The following is a 21,520-nucleotide window of genomic DNA, read 5'->3' as shown; positions in this document are numbered from 1 at the left end:
CATCCCGCACGCAGCAACGAAGATCCCACGTGCCGCAACTAAGACCCAGTGCAGCCAAATAAATAAATAAATAAATATGCAAAAAAAAACAAACAAACAGACACTTACCATATGATCCAGCAATTTCAGTCCTAGGTTTAACCCCAGTGAAATAAAAACCTATGTTCACACAAAAACTGTATATGAATGTTTATAGCAGCTCCATTCATAATCACTAAAAATTGGAAACAACCCCAAATGTCCTTCAACAGTAAATGATTATAAAGAAACTGTAGTACATACCTACAGTACTCAACAATAAAAAGGAATGAACTACCAATAAAACACAACATGAATGAATCTCAAATGCATCACCTTAAGTGAAAGACAAAACCAAAAGGTTGCATACTCTATGATGCTCTGGAAAAGACACAACTGTAGTGATGGGGAACAGGTGAGTGGTTGTCAAGGGGTGGGTGTGACCACAAAAGAGAAGAATGAGGAAGTTTTGTGGGTTGATGAAACTGTTCTGTATCCTGATTGAAGTAGTGGATATGTGAATGTATATCTGTGTTAAAACTCATAGACCTGAATGCCAAAAAAAGTCAATTTTATTGTATTTCAATTTAAAAAATAGAACATGTGGAGACCACCAACATCCTTAGCATGTCCCCAACCTCTAGAGCTCAAATTTCTGCCAGTTTTCTTATGCTCTCAGAAAGAAAATGGTGTGAACTCCCTTATTAAATTTTTTTTCTTGTTGGTTTAATTCAAAACCACAATGTGACGAATTTCAAATTAGCTTTTAAATGCTGTTTTTTTCAGAATTCAAAATATAGCATAAAAGCCCTTCAATTTTGCCACTCAGTCATGAAACAAAACAAAAATAATCTAAAGAAAGAAAGAGATCAATTTCCAAAACGGAAACCAAAACAAAAGCAAGACTGAGTCTACAGGACAGGGCCGACCAGCTAGTCTAAAACATAATGAATCATAATGTTCAGACATTAGCTGTGCATTTAAGACTTGTGCACTCCGCAACGAGAAGCCACCGCAATGAGAAGTCTGCGCACCGCAACAAAGAGTAGCCCCCGCTCACCGCAACTAGAGAAAGCCAGTGTGCAGCAACGAAGACCCAACTCAGCCAAAAACAAATAAATAAATGAAATAAATTTTAAAAAAAGACTTGTGCAGTTTTCTGAATATATACTATACTTCCATAAAAAGTCCTCAAAAGCAATAACATAAATCTACAGTTATAACTCCCAAAAAAAAAACAAACCCATCAATCCGTGACATACCCAAAAGCAAGTTATAGAACAGCATGTACAATATCCCATTTTTACAAATATGCACACACAGGAACAAAGTCTAAAACAATAGATACCTGTTAACAGAAGTTCTCCCTAGCTGATGAGAATACTGGTGATTTTACTTCTTTCTTCATTTTTCTATAGTAGTCTTTTTTTTAAAAAACCACAAAGACAAATACTTTTATAATCAGAAAAAATTTTTTTTTCATTTTGGAAAATAGCATTCAAGTTAAAAATGTGATATTTATACTACAGATCAATTTATATATGACTTAGGCTGTGGGCTCCTTGACATAAAGGAGCTTTGTAAGCCTCATACAGTACCAGATTCCCAAAAGACATTTTACCAGATGTGTGTCTGGAGAAGGAAGAATAAAATATGCAAGGCTTCTCACGAGAAGTGGTAACTTCTCTGGCATCTCTGAATAAAAAGAGGGGAAGAAATCAGGCAAGTGGCAAAGGTAGGTCTGGATGGAGGGAGGCCTGTGAGTGATGGCGAAGAGGCAGAATAGATCCTGACACGGAACGAAGGCAGGGAAGTAGACCGAGAGGGAGACCAGGAAATCTGGAAGAGGTGTGAAGCAAAAGACCAGTGTGCTCACTAAAAATCAGAGAGCTAACTAGTCCATCCCTCTCCCCTCCCCTGCCTTCCCACCCCTAAGAGAAGTGACCCCAAGGCTGTTCCTTGCACAGGGGTGCCATGCTCAGGACCCCAAGTGCCTAAGGGGGGTGGGTCCCTGACCCAAGGGCAGCCAACCCACAGGCTGGCAAGGCACCTCTAATTTGGCCTGGCTAGGAAAGCTCCACCCAAACAGAGACAGTGGTAATCAGGCCAATCAGACGCTCTCTGGAATTCAACCACAGTCAGCAAGTTAGCGTCAGAGAGAGCAGACAGACCTGGGATGAACATTTTAAATAATCTATCAGAATATACTTATAAGATATACATCAGAAAACGCAACACCTGCAACTTTGTCTAAGCGTTCATTTACGACTCCTCTGAACTTTTAGGAGTTGCTTTTTGGTTTATACTGTCATTTACATAAAATACCTAAGTGCACACACTGCAGAGCCTGAAAATGCTGTCCTGCACTTTTGTGCTGCTACTTAACAGTGAAATGTGGTTTGTTCCATAGGGCCTCTTACTATGGCAATTCCTTACAACAGGAGATTGTGTTTCCCACTGCTAACAAGTTAGGCGGCAATGTTTTTAACATACTCCCCTTTGCAATCTTTTCCTCAGCCAGTTTTCTCTTCTTGGAAGTAACCAAGCAGAAGGTTCACATTTTATTAAGAAAACTGCCTTCCTCTGCATAGTTTTCAACCTCCACTCAGGTCCTTGAACAGACTTGCTGATGGGATTCTTTCAGGTTGACAGCACCCAGTCCTTGGCTACCTGAGACAGACACCCTGCCACGTGCTGCCCTCTACAGCGGGGCATGGCCCCTGTGCCCCTCCAGCCAGTTCTCGTCCCCAAGTTCTCAGACCAAGGCAGTCAGTGCTCACAAGCCCCTGCCAGATAAGCCCAACGGACAGATCCCTGTCCCTAAGCAGGCCCAGCTGGCAGCGGATGAGGCACTTGGCTGGCCTCGGGCTAGAAGGGGGCCAGCACAGAGCTGGGCAAAGCCCAATCCTCTTTCAAATGTGATGAGGTCACAGGCTGGGCTATGAAGAGAGGACATGGGCCCTCTGTGGCCCAGGAGCCACAGGCTGCCCTTAACCCAGCAGCTAGAAAGAAAAACTGAGTCCTGCTGAGTGAAGCACTGACTCGAGTCCAGGATTCATGAGGCTCAGCTGCTTGGCCCTCCCAGGGTTCCCTCCAAGGCCTGGTGTACCTGGTCCTGCAGTCAACCCAAAGGAACCCACGTGCCTCTCTGTTCCTGGCAACTCAGAGCTGACCAACACTGCAGGGATGGGCTCAGCCTTGGGAGCAGCCCACCCAGTCAGAGGCGCCTCAGTGCTCACACCCAAACAGGAGCTCCTAGGGTGGAAAGTGTGTCAGGATATCTGCCCCGGCCTCGACTACCCAAGCACACATCATCAGTTGTTTGACGGATGTTCTAACAATAATTTAGGTTCGGAGCAGGACCGAAAGTTTAATTACAACAACGTGGGAGCTCTTGTTGAAATGAGTCAGAAAGTTAACTTTTTATCTGTGTTCATCCATTCAGTCATGCAGCACGGACTTCATCTTCATGCACACACCTCACAGAGGACCACACAAAAGGCTAGGAGGCCCTGCACATGTTTACCAATCTAAAAAAAACCTGTTTTAAATACTGCATCTGGAAAACTAAATTTAAAGTTCACATTTTTGCTTTATTTGGTCTTATTTTAAAAATGCACTCCCCGGGCTTCCCTGGTGGTGCAGTGGTTGAGAGTCCACCTGCTGATGCAGAGGACGTGGGTTCGTGCCCCGGTCCGGGAAGATCCCACATGCCGCGGAGCGGCTGGGCCCGTGAGCCATGGCCGCTGAGCCTGCGCGTCTGGAGCCTGTGCTCCACAACGGGAGAGGCCACAACAGTGAGAGGCCTGCGTACCGCAAAAAAAAAAAAAAAAAAATGCACTCCCCTATCTAGCTTAATATCATGGCTAAGCCATGCCTCTAAAATAAGTTTCCCAATTAAATAATCAAGACATAAGCTGCTTCACATGGCACCTGTGTGCCAGTTAGAAACATTCCAGTCTGGGTGGCAACTTGGCTTGGCAAGAGGATAGCAAATTAAAAACAGCACCTGCTCTGGGCTGATGAATTGGGACGCTGCCTAGTACCAGGGCACGTGCCTTGGCAAGCAGAGCATGCAGGCTGGATCTCAGCCTCCCTCACCCTCTCGGTTAGACCCACTGTGCAGTGCACAATCTGCCCAACTGTACAAAGTAGCCTTGGACAATAGAGATTTAGAGCAGGATCTCAGGAACTTTCTTTGTTCCTCTATGACAATAATAATAATAATACTGCTAAACTAATCTGGCTAAATCCTGTATTTGGCCGGTCTTGATGATCTGATTGTCAAATATTACAAAGTTTACAAACAGGTAGAATTTTAAAATATTGTTTTACTTTGTTTTCATTTATATTGATCTGGTCTGAGACTCAATGATAGATTTCATAGTCCATTAAAAAAACACAAAGGGACTTCCCTGGTGGTCCAGTGGTTAAGACTCCGAGCTCCCAATGCAGGGGGTTCGGGTTCAATCCCTGGTCGGGGAACTAAGATCCCGCACGCTGCACGGCACAACCAAAAAGAAAAAAACAAAAACAAAACTGCAGGTCTCCTACAGAACTCCATGGAGCTAAACACAGAGGAGACCATTTACAAACTACTGGGCTCCCCCAGGCTGCCCTCAACCTGGCAATTCATCATTCTCTGTGGACTTCACTCATCTAACTAGCTTCGCAACCCCTAGGCCTGCAAAGTCCCAGACCAACAGCTGAAGCTTTCCCAAAGCGTCTAGTGAGGCAGGTGCAGTATCTCCCCAACTACCTCACCAAAACCACCTCTGGGCACAACGCCAGTAACATCCTCATCACCACCTCCACCACCATCACACATCTCAGGGCCATGCAAACAGCCATGTGAATGAGCTCACCTGTGACAAGTGGGGGGTCCATCTCCCTAGCTTCAGCTCCAAAACCATACTTGAAAGGCACACAGATCAATTTGCTGGCAAATTATCCTGATGTCAATTTATTATCAGAGAAATTAAGGAACTAAAAGGCAAATTCTATCTACCAATATCAGGCTTTTGTTACAATCCAAACTTTGAGGGCTCCCAAGCCCACTACCTGCCCCAGTATATTCACTTGGGCCATTTGCCTGGGCTGGGTAAACATGTGCACTTTTTTATTTTTTAATGTTTATTTATTTATTTATTTAGGCTGCGCCAGGTCTTAGTTTCAGCATGCGGGCGTCTTAGTTGCGGCATGCCTGCGGGATCTAGTTCCCCGACCGGGGATTGAACCTGGGCCCCCTGCATTGGGAGCGCGGAGTCTTACCCACTGGACCACCAGGGAGGTCCCAACACCTGCGCTTTAAACAGAGTGTCACAGAGGAATCCCCTGGCAGTCCAGTAGTTAGGACTCCCCACTTTCACTGCCGAGGGCCTGGGGTTCAATCCCTGGTCAGGGAACCAAGATCCCCAAGCCGTGTGATGGGGCCAAAATAAATAAATAAATAAACAGAGTATCACAGGCAAAGACTTGATTTATCATATACAGGCCTTTCCAAAAACCACTATCCTAGAAAACGCCTGAGGATGTTAACTATTCTTCTGTCTTCCCCATAATCACATAAAGGGTAAGAAAAATGATCAGAATTCACAGAGCTATCCCCCATCTGGCTTCACAGAAAGGAATCAAACTGTCACCCTAGAGCAGGAGCCAGTCACAGGGGAAAGAACGCCAGCCTGAGGCCCAGGTTCCAAGACGACCAACAAACTGGATAGCCATAGGTAAATCACAACTTCTCTAGGGTCAGATTCCTCACATGTAAAAGTGCCATAAATGTTAGCTTCAGTATTTCTTTGATTGAGAAGTAAATAATGAAAAATAAAAACAAGGAATATAATAAACGTAACTGCCACCTCTTTACTCCCACTTGCCACGGCCCTTCCCATCCCCGATCCTCACCTAGACTACTCAAAGTCTCACCTGGACTACTCAAAGTCTCTTAGCAGGCTTTGGATCATCTCATCCTTTTCAAAGCTATTCCTCACACCCTCTAACCCAGCGACAGCCAACAAAAACACGTGAGCCATGTAAGTAGTTTTAAATTTTCTAAGAGCCATATTTTAAAAAGTAAAAAGAAATAGGTAGAGTTCACTTTAATAGTAAATTTTATTTACGCCAATATAGCCAAAATACCACCATTTCAACATGTAATTTTACATTCTGCTTTTTTCCTATTACCTCTTTGAACTCCAGCATGTTTTTTACACCTATGCACACCTCAAAATTCATACTAGCCACACTGCAAGTGCTCAACAGCCACAGCTCTGACTGTTCCTCATCTCTTTCAGAAAATCCAAATTCATTAGCCTAACAAGTCAGGCCCAACCTGGGTCCCCCTCATCCCTCCCCTTCCATACCTCTGCCTAGTGAACCATAGCTGGTACCTCCTTCCCACCCCTTTCCTGGGCTCGCCCTCAACTCCCAGGACCTGGTATACTCCTTCTCCACAGGACACACCACACCTCCTAGCCAAGCCCACTGTCCCCACCCCTATTACAGCACTTGGCTCCGGTGATCAGGAAGGTTGTGTACTTTCTCTGCCTCATACCAAACCCTCCTCCAAATGGACCGTGAACCCCTTGGAGGCAGAGATTTTTGTCCTATTTATGTATGTCTAACAGTATCTGGCCCAGCCTCGACGTTCACACATATATGAAGTATAGATTTTTTTTTTAAGGGGGAAAATATGTTAGAATTTTTACCAACATCTAGCTACTGACCTTGATCTAACTCTAAAGTTACTTAGCCAACTCTTAACCTGAAATTATACACATGTGTAGGGTTTGGACCAAAAATGATTGAGAGAAAGTAGACAAGCTAAAGAAGCAACTACTGCTGGAAGAGCCATTGCTCCTTGGGGTTTGTTTTTTTTCCACTGGCACAAAAAACTTTTAGCCTGAAACTGTTTTTCATAGCTGTGCTGGAATAAACGGGAAACCACAAAAATGAAGGCTTCCCCTGCACCAGTCATCAAATTGTAGTGGCAAGAAAGAAACCATTCAAAACTATCCACGTTTGATGAAACTCTGAACATTTTAAGTTGTTTATTAACCCATTTAATTCCCAAATTTAACCAATCATTTGAAATGTTCAGAGACAAAATTCTGGATTCCAGTATTTCCTATGGGCCTCTCCAGTCTTCACTGGAGATGAAGGCCTCCCTTCTCAGGCCTCACAGAACGGCTGTTCTTTTATTTTCATCAGAGAGGTCCATAAAAACAAGCACAAGGACCCTCAGCCTCAATCCCAGTTGTGACTTCTTTACACATGTTACGTGTCTGCTCTAAGGATTCTCAAAATACTGACATGGCAGATCCTCAGTGACCCTCTCCCCCAACATGTTAATCAGAAAGCAGACAACTTTAGTAATAATTACAGAACCCCTGGTTTTCATTTTATACGTTCCTAAGCAAAAAGCTTGGCAAAGCCTCTTATGGTTTCCCCTCCTTTAACAAAAATCTGTCTCCTAAGCAAAAGCTTCTGTTTCCTAGTAGCACTAGATACACTTAAAACTCACGGTTAAAAAAAGAAAAAAATAATTACAATGGCATTTTATTTCCATACTTTCTCCCCAATATTTTCCACTTACAACAGAGTCCAGAAGCTTATTTGCTTATAAATATATAAATGTTATTGTTCCCTTATAGATCCCATGTCTTCAAATAATTTGACCTTACGAACTATGTTAAATAATACATAAACTGTTTTTTTTTTCTTTCTTCTGTGAAACAGATATGTATATTCACCTGTTCATTCGGTGCCTCACTATGGGGCCAGGCGCTGTTTTAGACACTGAGGATACCTCAGGGAACTCAAAACACAAAGCCTCTGCTCTCGTGGAGTTGGTATTCTAGTTGGGTGGTAAATGCTGAGAAGAAAAGTAAAGCAGGGTGAGGCGGATAAAGAGCAGGGATGGGGGAGTGTCCTACTTTTGGCAGGTGGTCAGGGAAGGTCTCTTGAGCAGGTCTCTTGAGCAGAAGAGAAGAACAGAGCCAAGTGGGCATTTCTGGGAAGGGGTGGAGGGGATGGAAGAATCAAGCTCAGATGCAAAGACTCTAAGGCAGGAGTATGTTAATCAAAAAGTTAATCAAAGCTTCTGGTCAAGTGAAATAATCAGTACCTTAAAACCCCAGTCAGAAAAGAAACTGGCCTCACTCTGTTTAATGCAGTTTATATTAGACTTTCTGAAACACAACTGGTACCCAGCCCCTCAGTCTGATTCTCAACCCCCATTTCTATATTAATAAACTTAGGGCTCCCAGGGGACCCCTCACTCTGAAAACCAGTGGCAGACCCCACCATTTTATGTGAGGACACAAGGCCACACACGAGAGGTGCTGAGAGGAGGGCTGGGCGCCACCCCTGCCTTTAAGTGAGAATTTTTCACACAAAAATCCCCCCCATCAAGAAGTTAAACCGCTTCAAAATAAGATAGTTTCCAAATGCTAAAAAGGCAAGATCTTCTCCCGAAGGAGGTGTCACTTTCTGACTTCTGTACCCTTCTACTCATCTGTTCCCTCTTCAGCCAGCTGCAGGCCTGTTCCCAGCTCTGGACCACTTTGAACTGAGCCTTTGAAAGTTTAAACTGGCTCTTCGCCACCAGACAAGATGCTGAGGCCATCCCCTCGTCCGGAGGTGCCTTGCGCTCTCACTCTCTGCCTTTCCTCCTCCTTCTAGACTCTCTGAAGTCTCCCCCTGCTAATGAATCCAAATCCCAGTTCATCTCGCCCTGCTTTTTACCTCTCTTGCACACACAGGAATAATCTTATTTTCCAAACAAAAACCTCAGGACTCACTGTCAATAAATGGTACTTGCTGCTCTAATTTCAATGCTTGGAATATTTCATAATTTAATAGTACAGTAATTTTTTAAAACTTAGGATGTACTTATATATGGTCTGAGACAGCACACAAAACTGAGACTGAGAAAATTTAGGCTCTATGATCACAGTTACAGGCCTTTGACTATTGCGCTATGATCTAACAAACAACTTTATCTTCCAAAGAAATACGACATCACCCTACGAAAGGATTCGGAGCTACTTCCAGGAATGAGGACAAAGAGGCAGTGAGTGATAGCTGTGGGTTGAAGGCCAGAACGCTGCTATTTCCAGGTCATTTCAACAGCTCAGGGAGCTAAATGGACCATCATGGAAAATAATCAGCTTTGGCAGCCATACAGACCTCAGCCCTTAATGGGGTGGATCACATATGTGCTGCATCTCAGGTAAATCCAGCACTACCTCTAGGCTGGAAATATGCCTCTCTCCAGCATGCAGGTAAGCATCCATTCATTCTACCAGGAGGGAGAAGCATCATGGATTTGGCAGGGCATGTACACTGCCCTTGCCCCGTCTAAGCATCCTATGAAGTGCCATGACCTGGGAAAGGCTCTTAGTACTTTGTAATTAAGAAAAAAGGTCATCAGGGACTTCCCTGGTGGTCGAGTGGTTAAGAATCCGCCTTCCAATGCAGGGGACACAGGTTCGATCCCTGGCTGGGGAACTAAGATGCCACAGGGTAACGAAGCCCCGTGCACCGCAACAAAAGATCCCGCATGCAACTAAGATCCGACGCAGCCAAATAAATAAATATTTTTTAAAAAGAAAGAAAAGATAGGGCTTCCCTGGTGGTGCAGTGGTTGAGAGTCCGCCTGCCGATGCAGGGGACACGGGTTCGTGCCCCGGTCCGGGAAGATCCACGTGCCGCGGAGCGGCTGGGCCCGTGAGCCATGGCCGCTGAGCCTGCGCGTCTGGAGCCTGTGCTCCGCAGCGGGACGGACCACAACAGTGAGAGGCCCGCGTACCGCAAAATAAAAAAAAAGAAAGAAAAGATAAAAGGTCATCACAATGATCATTTTGAGGTGTACAGAAATATCAAATCGCTATGCTGTATAACAAGAACTAACGTAGTGTTGTAGGTCAATTATACTTCAACATCAAACTCATAGAAAAAGAGATCAGAATTGTGGTTACCAGAGGCGGCACGTAGGGGAGAGAGGGATAGATGAGGGTGGTCACAAGGTACAAACTTCCAGGTACAAGATAAATGAATACTAGGGATGTGATGCACAACATGCTGAGTATAGTGAACACTGCTGCTGTTATATACGTAAGTTAAGCAAGTAAATCCTGAGTTCTCATCACAAGGAAAAAAATTTTTTCTATTTCTTTAATTTTGTATCTATCTGAGATGGTGGATGTTCACTAAACTTATGGTGGTAATCATTTCATGACGTATGTAAATCAAATCATTATGCTGCACACCTTAAACTTATACAGTGTCTATGTCAAATATATCTCAATAAAACTGGAAGAGAAAAAATAATTAAATCTTTTTAAAAAAGAAAGAAAGAACAAAGGTTTCCAGCGCTATCAAGAAAGAAATTTTTTTTTTTTTTTTTTTAATTTTGGCTGCAGCAGGTCTTATGGTATGCAGGATCTTTTAGCTGCTGCATGTGAACTCTTAGTTGCGGCATGTGGGATCTAGTTCCCTGACCAAGGATTGAACCCAGGTCCCCTGCATTGGGGGCATGGAGTCTTAGCCACTGGACCACCAAGGAAGTCCCAAGAAAAAATTAATTTGGCCCTATGACCCAAGAGGAGTCCCGAAGGTCTTACTGAGCTCAGCATTTCCCACTGGTAAGTTCTTGTGGGTAAGCACACTGTTAACTTGGGATAAGGTGAGACCTTTACGTATGTTGTAGGACCAAGTCCATATATTTTTTTTTAATGTTCAGAAATGTAATGATATTGCCCTTTGATCTAGTAATAGCACTCCCTGAAATTTAACAAAAAATAGTCACAATTCAAAAGAAGAATGAAGGACATTTACTGAAGGATCCTTCCTAATAGCAAAATATTGGAAACCATGATCAAGGGATCTTATGCAGCCTTTGGAAGGGAAAAATTCCAAAGTGCTTTTCATTTGACTAAGATTTTTTCCCTAATTTCCTTCAATGTTACAATGGTTTTTTTATTGAGATATAACTGGAATATAACATTACATTAGTTTCAGGTGTACAACATAATGATTCAGTATTTCTATATATCAATATTTGTATCAATGATATTCACATTATCACCACAATAAGTCTTATTTAACATGCATCACCATATATAGTTTAAAAAATTTTTTTTCTTGTGATGAGAGCTTATCAGATCTATTCTCTTAGCAACTTTCAATTACAATGCAACTGCAATACAGTATTATTAACTATAGTAGCCAGCCTATAAGGTAGATTCCTTTCAAATGGGAGAAAGTTTTTCATTAGCATCAACAAATTTATTAAGCACCCACAACTGTGCAGAAGGCTTCTTTTTTTTTTTTTTTTTTTTACAGGAAAATAGATTGAAAAAACTTTTAAGCTTCAAGTTTCTTCAAGATGTCTGTACTGTATTATCTAAATCATTCTCCCCAAAAGGGCCTCCAAATTACAAAGTAAGAAAGTAATAAAAGGTTAACTGAAGATTATGATTGGTATAATAGCTTTAAGGCTAATATATACTAAGCTTTAAGCTAATATATACTCTCTATATATAGAGAGCTAGTAACAGCTGATGCTTTGGGAATTTTTGAACAGAAGATATCTGCGTGTGGTATACAATTCAAATACAGTGAAAAATAAATCTCCCTTCCACCCTGACCCTTGGTCACCCAGTTTCCCAATTTGTACCATTCCAGAGATATTCGATAGTGCTAACATGTTGGTGTGACTTCTACGTGAGAGACACTTTGCTAAGGACTTTGTATGGAAGGCTCACGGGTGGCAGTAGCACTCTCATCAGCCCTGATTTACAAATAAGGAGACCCGCTTGTGGCCTGAAGTGAACAAGCAACTGGCCAAAAGTCTCATGGTGATAAGAGACATAAAGTCCATACTCTCAGAGCCCCTCCCCATCCCACCCCCCAACACACACACACACACACACCCCTAAACTCCATGTTCTATCTTCATGTTGTGTTGTTCCCTCTGCCCTCAAAACCAATCCTTCATCATCCCTCTGCCTGGCTAACCTGACTTTCCATATCAATTTTAGAATCAGCTTCTCTATCTAAAAAAAATCTTGCTGGGATTTTGGGATAATGTTAAACCTACAGATCAATCTGTGGAGAAGTGATACATATTTATTTATTTATTTATTTTTAAAAAGCTTTTATATATATATATATTTTTATTTTATTTATTTTTGGCTGCGTTGGGTCTTCGTTGCTGCATGCGGGCTTTCTCTAGTTGCGGTGAGCATGGGCTACTCTTCGTTGCGGTGTGCGGGCTTCTCACTGTGGTGGCTTCTCTTGTTGCGGAGCACAGGCTCTAGGCGCATGGGCTCAGTAGTTGCAGCGCGTGTAGTTGTGGCGCATGAGCTTAGTTGCTCCGCGGCATGTGGGATTTTTCCCGACCAGGGTCGAACCCATGTCCCCTGCATTGGTAGGTGGATTCTCAACCACTGCGCCACCAGGGAAGTCCAAGGAGTGATATTTTAATAACTATATTGAATCTTCCAATCCATGAGCACAGTATGTCTGCCCACTTACTTCAGTGGTCTTTGATTTCCTTCTTCGGTGTTTTGTAGTTTTCAGCATGTAGATCCTGTACGTGTTTTGTTAGATTTAGACCTAAGTATTTCATTCTTTTCAGAGCTATCATAACTGATATGGGTTGCTTTTTTTTTTTAATTTCAGTTTCCAATGATTGATTGCTAGGATATAAAAATATGATTGATTTTTGTGTGTTGACCTTGTATGCTGCCACCTTGCTGACTCACACATTAGTCCTAGGAGCTTTTTTATAGATTTCCATGGGATTGTCTACGTAGACAATCATGCCATCTGCAAATAGGGACAGTTTTTCTTTCTTTCCAGTCTGAATGCCTTCTATTTATTTTTCTTGCACTGGCTAGCACTTCCAGTAGGATGTGGAAGACAGAACAGACATGTGGTGAGAACAGACATCATTGCCTTGCTCCCCATCTTAAGGGGAAGTATTTTCACCACTAAGTATGTTAGCTGTCGATTTCTGGCAGATGCCCTTTTCCAGGTTGAGGCAGTTCCCTTATCTTACTAGTCTTCTTGGCTACATTTATTGTGAATGAATGTTGAATTTTGTCAAAAGTTCTTTTCTGCATCCCCTGACATAATCAAGTGTTTTTTGTGCTTTAAACTGTTAGTATGGCGGATTATATCTCCTGATTTTGGAAAACTGAACCAGCCTTTTCTTCCTGGGATAAATCACAATGATTGTCGTGTACTATTCTTTTTACATAACATTGCTGGATTCAATTTCCTAGTAGTTCGTTGAGGATTTTTGTGCCTGTGTTCATGAGGATGATTGGTCTGAAGCTTTCTTTTCTTGAACCATCTTTGTCTGGTTTTATAAAACAGATGTGTACTAGACACTTTTCTGAGGTCTTGGGTGATAATTTTACTATTTTTAATCATCATAAAAACTTACGAGAGGTTTTTTTTTTTTTTTTTTTTTTTTTTTTTTGCGGTACGCGGGCCTCTCACTGTTGTGGCCTCTCCCGTTGTGGAGCACAGGCTCCGGACGCGCAGGCTCAGCGGCCATGGCTCACGGGCCCAGCGGCTCCACGGCATGTGGGATCTTCCCGGACTGGGGCACGAACCCGTGTCCCCTGCATCGGCAGGCGGACTCTCAACCACTGCGCCACCAGGGAAGCCCTACGAGAGGTTTTAATCTTTGCTTAAATTCTGCTAGAATTTATTTGACTTCAAGTTTTTGACCAGGAAGACAACTCCCAAAGATAACAATCTGCCCAAGGGAAAATGGGACTGTTTTATAAGAAGCCACCTTAAGGTAGAAGTGAGAAGCCAATGCAGTGAAACTACTTCACCAGCCATTCTCTGCATGCTCCTGCCCTGCTTCTACACAGCCCAGGAAAGCCAGAAAGGTGAGGGAAGCGCTCACCAGCACGGGATGAAAAACTGACAGTTTCCATCATGTAAAAGATAAGTTATCACCCAACCCTGAAATACAAAGCTCACATTTGTCTTTGAGTTACCTAAGAAAGCACCTGTCAAACATTAACCCTTTAGTTCTTACAATTCCTAAAATGCTCAGTCATTACCACTCACATTCTACTACGGAGGAAGCCAAGAAACAATGGGGTTAAGAGATTTCAAGGAGATCAGCAGAGCTAAAATTTGAATTTAAACATCACCTATTACCCAACTTTGTTTAAAAAATAGTCCTAGGGCTTCCCTGGTGGCACAGTGGTTGAGAGTCCGCCTGCCGATGCAGGGGACACGGGTTCGTGCCCCAGTCCGGGAAGATCCCCCATGCCGTGGAGCAGCTGGGCCCGTGAGCCATGGCCGCTGAGCCTGTGCGTCCGGAGCCTGTGCTCCGCAACGGGAGAGGCCACAACAGTGAGAGGCCCGCGTACTGCAAAAAAAAAAAAAAAAAAAAAAAAAAAAAAAAAAAAAAAGTCCTAAACAAATGCAATGCAATGTCAGAAGGTCAATCAGGCGTGGGAGGAGCTCAAGAAAGGGATCCAGGGACTTCTCTGGTGGTCCAGTGGTTAAGACTCCGAACTCCCAATGCAGGGGACTCAGGTTGGATCCCTGGTCGGGGAACTAAGATCCCACATGCCACGGGGCGCAGCCAAAAAATAAAATAAAATAAAAGTGATGTAGACAAAAAAGAAAAAAAAAAAGAGAAAGGGATCTGAAGCAAAAGAGCTCCTTGAGAGGTGTTTTTGGAACTTAAAAGCTGATTCTGCTCTTGGCTCTTTTGAGAAGGCCTATCCCCTCAAGGCGGAAAGTGACAAGTCTGCTGGGTGAGGAGCAGGACACCACACAGGAACTGCACACCTAGGAACAGCGCAGTGGCCACTGAGAAATCAAAACCCTTGTTAAGTGTATCACTTCAGTACGTAAAAGTCACCCAGAAAGTCACCAGGCTGACCAAAGACCTCAGGAATGTCCTTGGACTCAAGGTCTCCTGTGCTCTGTGGAACAACTGAAAATGATGTGTTCAGGAGGCAGGAAAGGGCACGCCACCTGGGTTCAAGTCCCAGCTCCACCAACCACTAGCCACGTGACCTTAAATGAGTCACGACCTCGGTGCCTCTAACTTTCTCAACCATAAAATAAAGGTGATAACAGTAGAGTAAGCACTCATTAGTGATGCCTGCTGTTGTGATTCAGAAAGTTGTCCCATCGAGGTCCTCTCCTCTTCTGACACTGTCCTAACATCATGGTATAAGCGATAGTATGCCCCACCCCCATCCCAAGAGCAAAATTCTGCTTTCAACCAAGTGCTTTGGAAAAAAAATCAAAACAAAACAATAAACAAAAGGCCCACATTAACTATTTCATTAAATGATGTCTGAGAGCTAAAAACCAATAAGCAGGGCCTCCCTGGTGGCGCAGTGGTTGAGAGTCCGCCTGCCGATGCAGGGGATATGGGTTCGTGCCCCGGTCTGGGAGGATCCCATATGCCGCGGAGCAGCTGGGCCCGTGAGCCATGGCTGCTGGGCCTGCACGTCCGGAGCCTGTGCTCCGCAGCGGGAGAGGCCACAACAGTGAGAGGCCCGCGTACCACAAAAAAAAAAAAAAAAAAAAAAAACCAATAAGCACTCACAGAATCCACATTCAAAAGAAAGAAGAAGGTATTTAAATCAATAGTTTAAACCAACTCTTTTCCTACAAAAAGTACATTTATATTGTTTGAAATAACCACAGGAGATACTCTCCCCAACTAAGAAATAGGTATGAGTTTCATTTTTAAAACATATAATCTACGACTTCCCTGGTGGCGCAGTGGTTAAGAATCCGCCTGCCAATGCAGGGGACACGGATTCGAGCCCACATGCCTCGGGGCAACTAAGCCTGTGCGCCACAACTACTGAGCCTGCGCCCTAGAGACCGCGAGCCACAACTACTGAAGCCCATGAGCCTAGAGCCCGTGCTCCGCAACAAGAGAAGCCACCACAGTGAGAAGCCCGTGCACCGCAACAAAGAGTAGCCCCCGCTCGCCACAACTAGAGAAAGGCCACGTGCAGCAACGAAGACCCAACGCAGCCAAAAATAAATTAATTTTAAAAAAGATATAATCTATGAAAATGCACTGATTAATTTCCATAATATTTCAGATTAGTTTTACTATCAAATAGCATTCCATTTAAAATATCGATTTAACTTTTAAATCACTAGGAAGTAAACTATCTTTAATTCAAATATATAATTATAATTTTGGGGTGGCATTATCACCAAGTTTCTTTAAAGGCAGGAAGTATTACTTAGCAACAGTGACAGCTAACATTTTATTACACACTAACTAAGCGCCTAATAAACTAGGTGCTAATTTCTACATACTACCTCATTCTCTTAATCCTTTTCGAGAGATATAGGCTCATTTTACAGAAGAACCTCAGCCTTGAGGTTGACTATTTACGGTTCTGATAGAGAACTGATTGCTAGTACTGTGTAAGGTTTTAACACTAAAATGATAGAGAAAGGTAAGTCTCAAACTTTAATGTGCATGAGAATCTCCCAGAGAATCTTGCTAAACTGAAGATTATGATTCAGAAAGCCTGGGGTGAGGCCTCTGACTCTGCAGTTCTAATAAGCTCTCAGGTGCTGGCAATGCTGCTGACCACACCTGGAGCAAGGACCTGCAGTGGGCAATAGGCCACAAACCGCAAAAAATGTCTCTAAAACCTAAAACGAAAAAAAGTCAAATTTTTTCTCAAAAAGTTATATTAGAATTAGAACTTATATTAGACATATTTCTTGATGGGATTCTGAGCTTTGTAACATCTTAGAAATATCTTCAGAGACTTCCCTGGCGGTGCAATGGACAGGACTCCATGCTTCCGAGGCAGGGGGCACGGGTTTGACCCTGGTCGGAGAACTAAGATGCCCCACGGCATGGCCAAAAACAAAAAGAAATATCTTCATAACGACTCTTGTTTTCTTTTCCAGTTTAAGTTGAGAGTCCACTATCTTGAAGTTTTGTGGAGGTTTTTCCCCCTAAAAACCCTGATTTTTTTTTTTTAACAAGGCTGAAAAGCTAAATAAATGGAACTGTTTCACGTTGCCATACCCTTCAAGCAGGTCCCCATCCTTCAATCACCCACACATAACATAACCTCTCGCTGTTTAAATTCTAGAGATTAGACAAAAGACAAGAGTTAGGCGAGATTTTAGGGGCTGGGCCCCAAAGTTCTTCCAGATGAAAAGTAAAGCGCTACAAAAAAAAAAAAAATAGCACCTTACGAAAAGGCAGTGATAAATACCACTGGCTTCCATTTCTGGCTTTAGGTGACAAAATTCCAGCAATGAGGTGATATCTAACATTTTATATAAACTACTGGATTTCATTCTTTTATCAGATCTTTTGAGTGGCAAGCTCTAGGTACTTTCAAAAGTCCAGAGTAAACAAAACAAGGTACTTAACAAGGCCCTAAATTCCACCTGGGCCCACGTTCCCTCCCATCCTGCTCTTTAATTCACTTCTGATTATCAGTGCTGTACTCAAACATCAGCTAGCTGCCTCTTTTTAAAGGCAGTTATACACCTCCCCCACTCCTCCATTCACTTTGCTAACAGCAATGCCTAACTACAGAACAAATATATCTCTTGGAACATTCCACTTTACCAGATAAGGTCAGTTTAAAATTCTAGAGAGGAATAACCTGCTCCATTCGTCTTTCCTGAGAGCCCTTCAAAAATACCCTCTTGCAATCAGCAGAACAAGCCTTTCACCGGAGTGAGTGAGTGAGAGAGAGAGAGAGAACAGTCTATGATTCTGCAATTTACAAACACTGAGACCTTTATTTAAAGGATATCCACACATTGGGCCTCCCTGGTGGCGCAGTGGTTGAGAGTCCGCCTGCCGATGCAGGGGATACGGGTTCGTGCCCCGGTCTGGGAGGATCCCATATGCCGCGGAGCGGCTGGGCCCGTGAGCCATGGCTGCTGAGCCTGCGCATCCGGAGCCTGTGCTCCGCGGCGGGAGAGGCCACAACAGTGAGAGGCCCGCATACCACAAAAAAAAAAAAAAAAAAAAAAGGATATCCACACATTAAATGATTCCCAAGGAACCTTTATCTATGTACTCAAGTAAGCACAAGAAGACCAGTGCTTGGAAGAAACAAAATGCACATACATTGCAGCTCTGTGCAAATGGCTTCTCTAGATGAGAAGTCTATAAAGTTTCGCTGCCAGGCCTCAGAGAAAGGCCTACCTGTGTCAGGGGATATCGGGACAGTTTTTTCCGAACTGGAGTATGCTCTATCCACAACAGAGCTAAGTAACAAACCAAAGAGGCCTGTTAGAAAACCACAAAAGAGGGGGAGAGGGGACAGGCCCCTGCCCTGAACACCCTGAAAGCTAAAAATAAGAATTCTGAGAAATGAGCTCTACCATAGACAAGCCCAAAAGAAAGTTCTCTGTTTCTGTTACCTCCAAAACTGGCTGCCCTCCCATAGTGATTTAACTCTGGGTACCAACTGGTCAATGCCAGCCATGGTGCTGGGGCGGAGGATTCAGGGATGCCGGTTCTATCTTCTGGGCTAATTAGAAGGAATCAAAACCTCTGCAGCAGGGACTTCCTTGGTGGCTAGTGGTTAAGAATCCGCCTGCCAATGCAGGGGACACTGGTTCGAGCCCTGGTCCAGTAAGATCCCACATGCCGTAGAGCAACTAAGCCCGTGCACCACAACTACTAAGCCTGTACTCTAGAGCCCGGGAGCCACAACTATCGAACCCACGTGCCACAACTACTGAAGCCCGAGTGCCTGGAGCCCGTGCTCCGCAACAAGAGAAGCCACCGCAATGAGAAGCCCATGAACAGCAACAAAGAGTAGCTCCCACTCGCCGCAACTAGAGAAAGCCCCCGTGCAGCAACGAAGACCCAATGCAGCCATAAATAAATAAATAAATAACAACAAACAAACAAACAAACAAAACCTCTGCAGCATAAACTGGAGACTCTGGGCAAATCTGGGCTCCCCCAATGCATCTAGACTACATGCCTCCATTCAACAAACATTTATTTGAGCGTCTACCATATGCCCAGCACTCTGCTGGGCGCCAGGGAAGAAACCGAGCCACAGTCCCCAGTGGTGGAAGCCGAGACAAACGAGGACCATCCGGAGGAGTGGAGGATGTGCGGGCCCCGAATACCTAACACAAGTTGCTATGACCAGCAGTACCCAGGGGCCAGCATGACCCCCGCCGGGTTTCGCGCACCACCAAACCCAACAGTGAAAGAGGCTCGCGACAGCGAAGGCTGGAGTGGACAGGAAGGCCCGGGGGCAGGTGTTCAGGTAGAAGGCGCACACCTGAGGCGGCAGGGCTGGGGAAGGCAGGGTCCCCAGGGGAGGGGGAGGGTGGCACGGGGACCCAGCGAAGGAGAGGGAGCGCAAGGACTGGGGCCATGGGGAGCGAGTGCGCGATGGAGGCCGGCCGGGCCTGCGCCCCCTGAAGCGGGAGCAGGGAGGGAAGGCGCGCGGCTAGGCCGCCCGCCGGCACCTGGGGCCCCGCCCGGCACCTACCACTTGGGCGACCTTGAGGCAGCCGAACGCGCCGCGCAGGTAGTCCGGGTCGCAGCGCAGGCCAGCCAGCCCGCGACGCTGGCTCACCGGCTCGGTGGTGGGCTGGTACGGACTGCTGGCGCCCGAGATCATGGAGGTGCTCGAGGCCTCGCCCTCGAAGCCGTCCAGCTCCTCGCCGCTCCGCATGCTGCCGCCCGGCCCGGGCCGCCTTGCGCGGCTGGCCTCCGGCGCCCGGAGCTAGCGGCCTCAGCGGGGCCGCCGCATCGCCGCCGCCGCCGCCGCCGCCGCCGACTAACTGCCCGCACCACCGCCGCCGCCGCCTCTGCGCCCGCCGCCCGGCTGCGGCCGCGGCTCGGTCCGCTCGGGCTCGGCTCCCGCCGCCTCGGCAGCGGAAAGGGAGGGAGGCGGGAGCTGGCGGAGAGGGAAGGAGGCGGGAGCCGGCGCGGCCAGCCGGGAGAGGGCGGAGCGAGCGCCCGCCCGCCGGCCGCTCGGCGGCGCTCCGCGGCTCCCGCGAGTGGAGGTGGCTGCCCGCGCTGCGGGGCCTCGGGAGGGCGGGGCGGGGCGGGGCGCCAGGGCCTCTGGCTCCGCCCTCACCTGAGTACGCGCGGGGGTCGGGGCCGCGGCTGCGCGCCAGGCTATCACGGCGTGGGAGGGCGAAGGTCCGGGAAAGAGGGGTAGTGGGGAGGAGGGAGAATGGGGGCTGACGGAGGGTCGAGGTGGACCTAGGGGGCACGGAGCTGCTTTCCCAGGGCGCTGCCTCCGTTTCTTCCCTGGAGGAAGTGGGGTCTTCTTCAGGTAGGCCAGGGGACTTATCGGTGAAGACCAAGATGTGCTGTGCGACCCCCGTCCTGGGAACAGTACGGGGCCCAGGGTGGGCCTGACTTGGACTGTTTGACTTACAAGAGGGGGCTAAGTGTCTTGGGCTCCCACACTGGGCAACAAACCAGTACCGAGGTCAGGGACTGAGCGGGACAGGGGTGAGAAGTCGGGGTGAGTGAGGTCGCTTAGTACTGGGTCTGTAAGACAGACACGCGGCGGTATTTGTGAATAACTCCCAATGTACGCTCTGGATTCACCGGCCTGACCGAGAATGGGAGCTAGCCCACAGGAGACCCTCGGTGACTAACATTAGTTTCCTCTCTTAGCTGAAAAGGTTTTGCAATCTCTGTCTAATCACCAAGGCAGGTTAAACACAGATTTTTGCACTGAAGGGCATTAATTAGGGACCAATTTGCAATTCAAGTGTGAAGGATAATTTTAAGCTTAAACACCGACTTTCTAAGAATTGTCTCTTTGGTATTGAACCCTCCCACACCACAAATATCTAGAGCTTACCATGCTTTAGACACTGAGGAAGGCACTTGAAAGTGTTATTCCCATTTTACAGAAGACCAGACTAAGGTTTCAGACTGGTAGTCCCAGGCCACACAATTGGTGAGCAGAGCCCACTCACTTCCAAATTTTTTCACTACACAGTGTTGCCTAGTATATAATTCAGATGGGCTTGTGAACTTGTGAAGTGAGAAGCAGTAAATGTCATAACTCAGGAGATCTCAATTTAAAGGGCTCTCACCTTTTGGTTACCAAAGATGGGAAAGACAATGACTCTAACACTCCATTCAGCCCACAAATATTTATTGGGCACTTATATGCTAAAGAATATGCTAGGACCTGGAGGTTGCCAATGAAAGATAACAAGTTGAATGGTTGGATGCAGACTCTGGCCTCTGCTTTCTCCCCAAATCCCAGTGAAATGACAGTTACAGGGACATTTTTTAAGGGCATAAAACCACAGGGACAAAGAATGGGAAAGGAGACAATGGCAACAAAATGTTGGAAGCAGAAAAGCAAATGGGCAAGTGGTAACTAACTTAGCAGATCCAAGAAAGCTAAACCCTAAGTTGGCACAGGGGAAGGCTGAAATGCAACCTAGGTCATATCACAGGAAGAAAGGCTCAGGAATGGGCAGCACCAAGCAC

The 21,520-nt window shown here is 45.5% G+C and overlaps 1 protein-coding gene across 1 annotated transcript in view; it reads right to left on the bottom strand.

The window, feature by feature from the left end:
• Positions 1–19,727, bottom strand: part of CMTM4 (CKLF like MARVEL transmembrane domain containing 4) — a gene marked incomplete at both ends in the record, with an annotated part of 63,144 nt that extends 43,417 nt beyond the window's left edge. Inside the window, one exon of the mRNA XM_079722976.1 lies at positions 19,542–19,727. Within this exon, the coding sequence (XP_079579102.1) occupies positions 19,542–19,727 (186 nt within the window). The remainder of the gene's footprint in view (positions 1–19,541) is intronic.
• Between the last annotated feature and the right edge of the window lie 1,793 nt (positions 19,728–21,520).

The sequence above is a fragment of the Hyperoodon ampullatus genome, assembly GCF_949752795.1.
Source record: "Hyperoodon ampullatus genome assembly, chromosome: 18".
NCBI classification, from domain to species: Eukaryota; Metazoa; Chordata; class Mammalia; order Artiodactyla; family Ziphiidae; genus Hyperoodon; species Hyperoodon ampullatus.
Note: the sequence above shows the minus strand (reverse complement) of the source record. Positions and strands in the feature narration are given on the sequence as shown.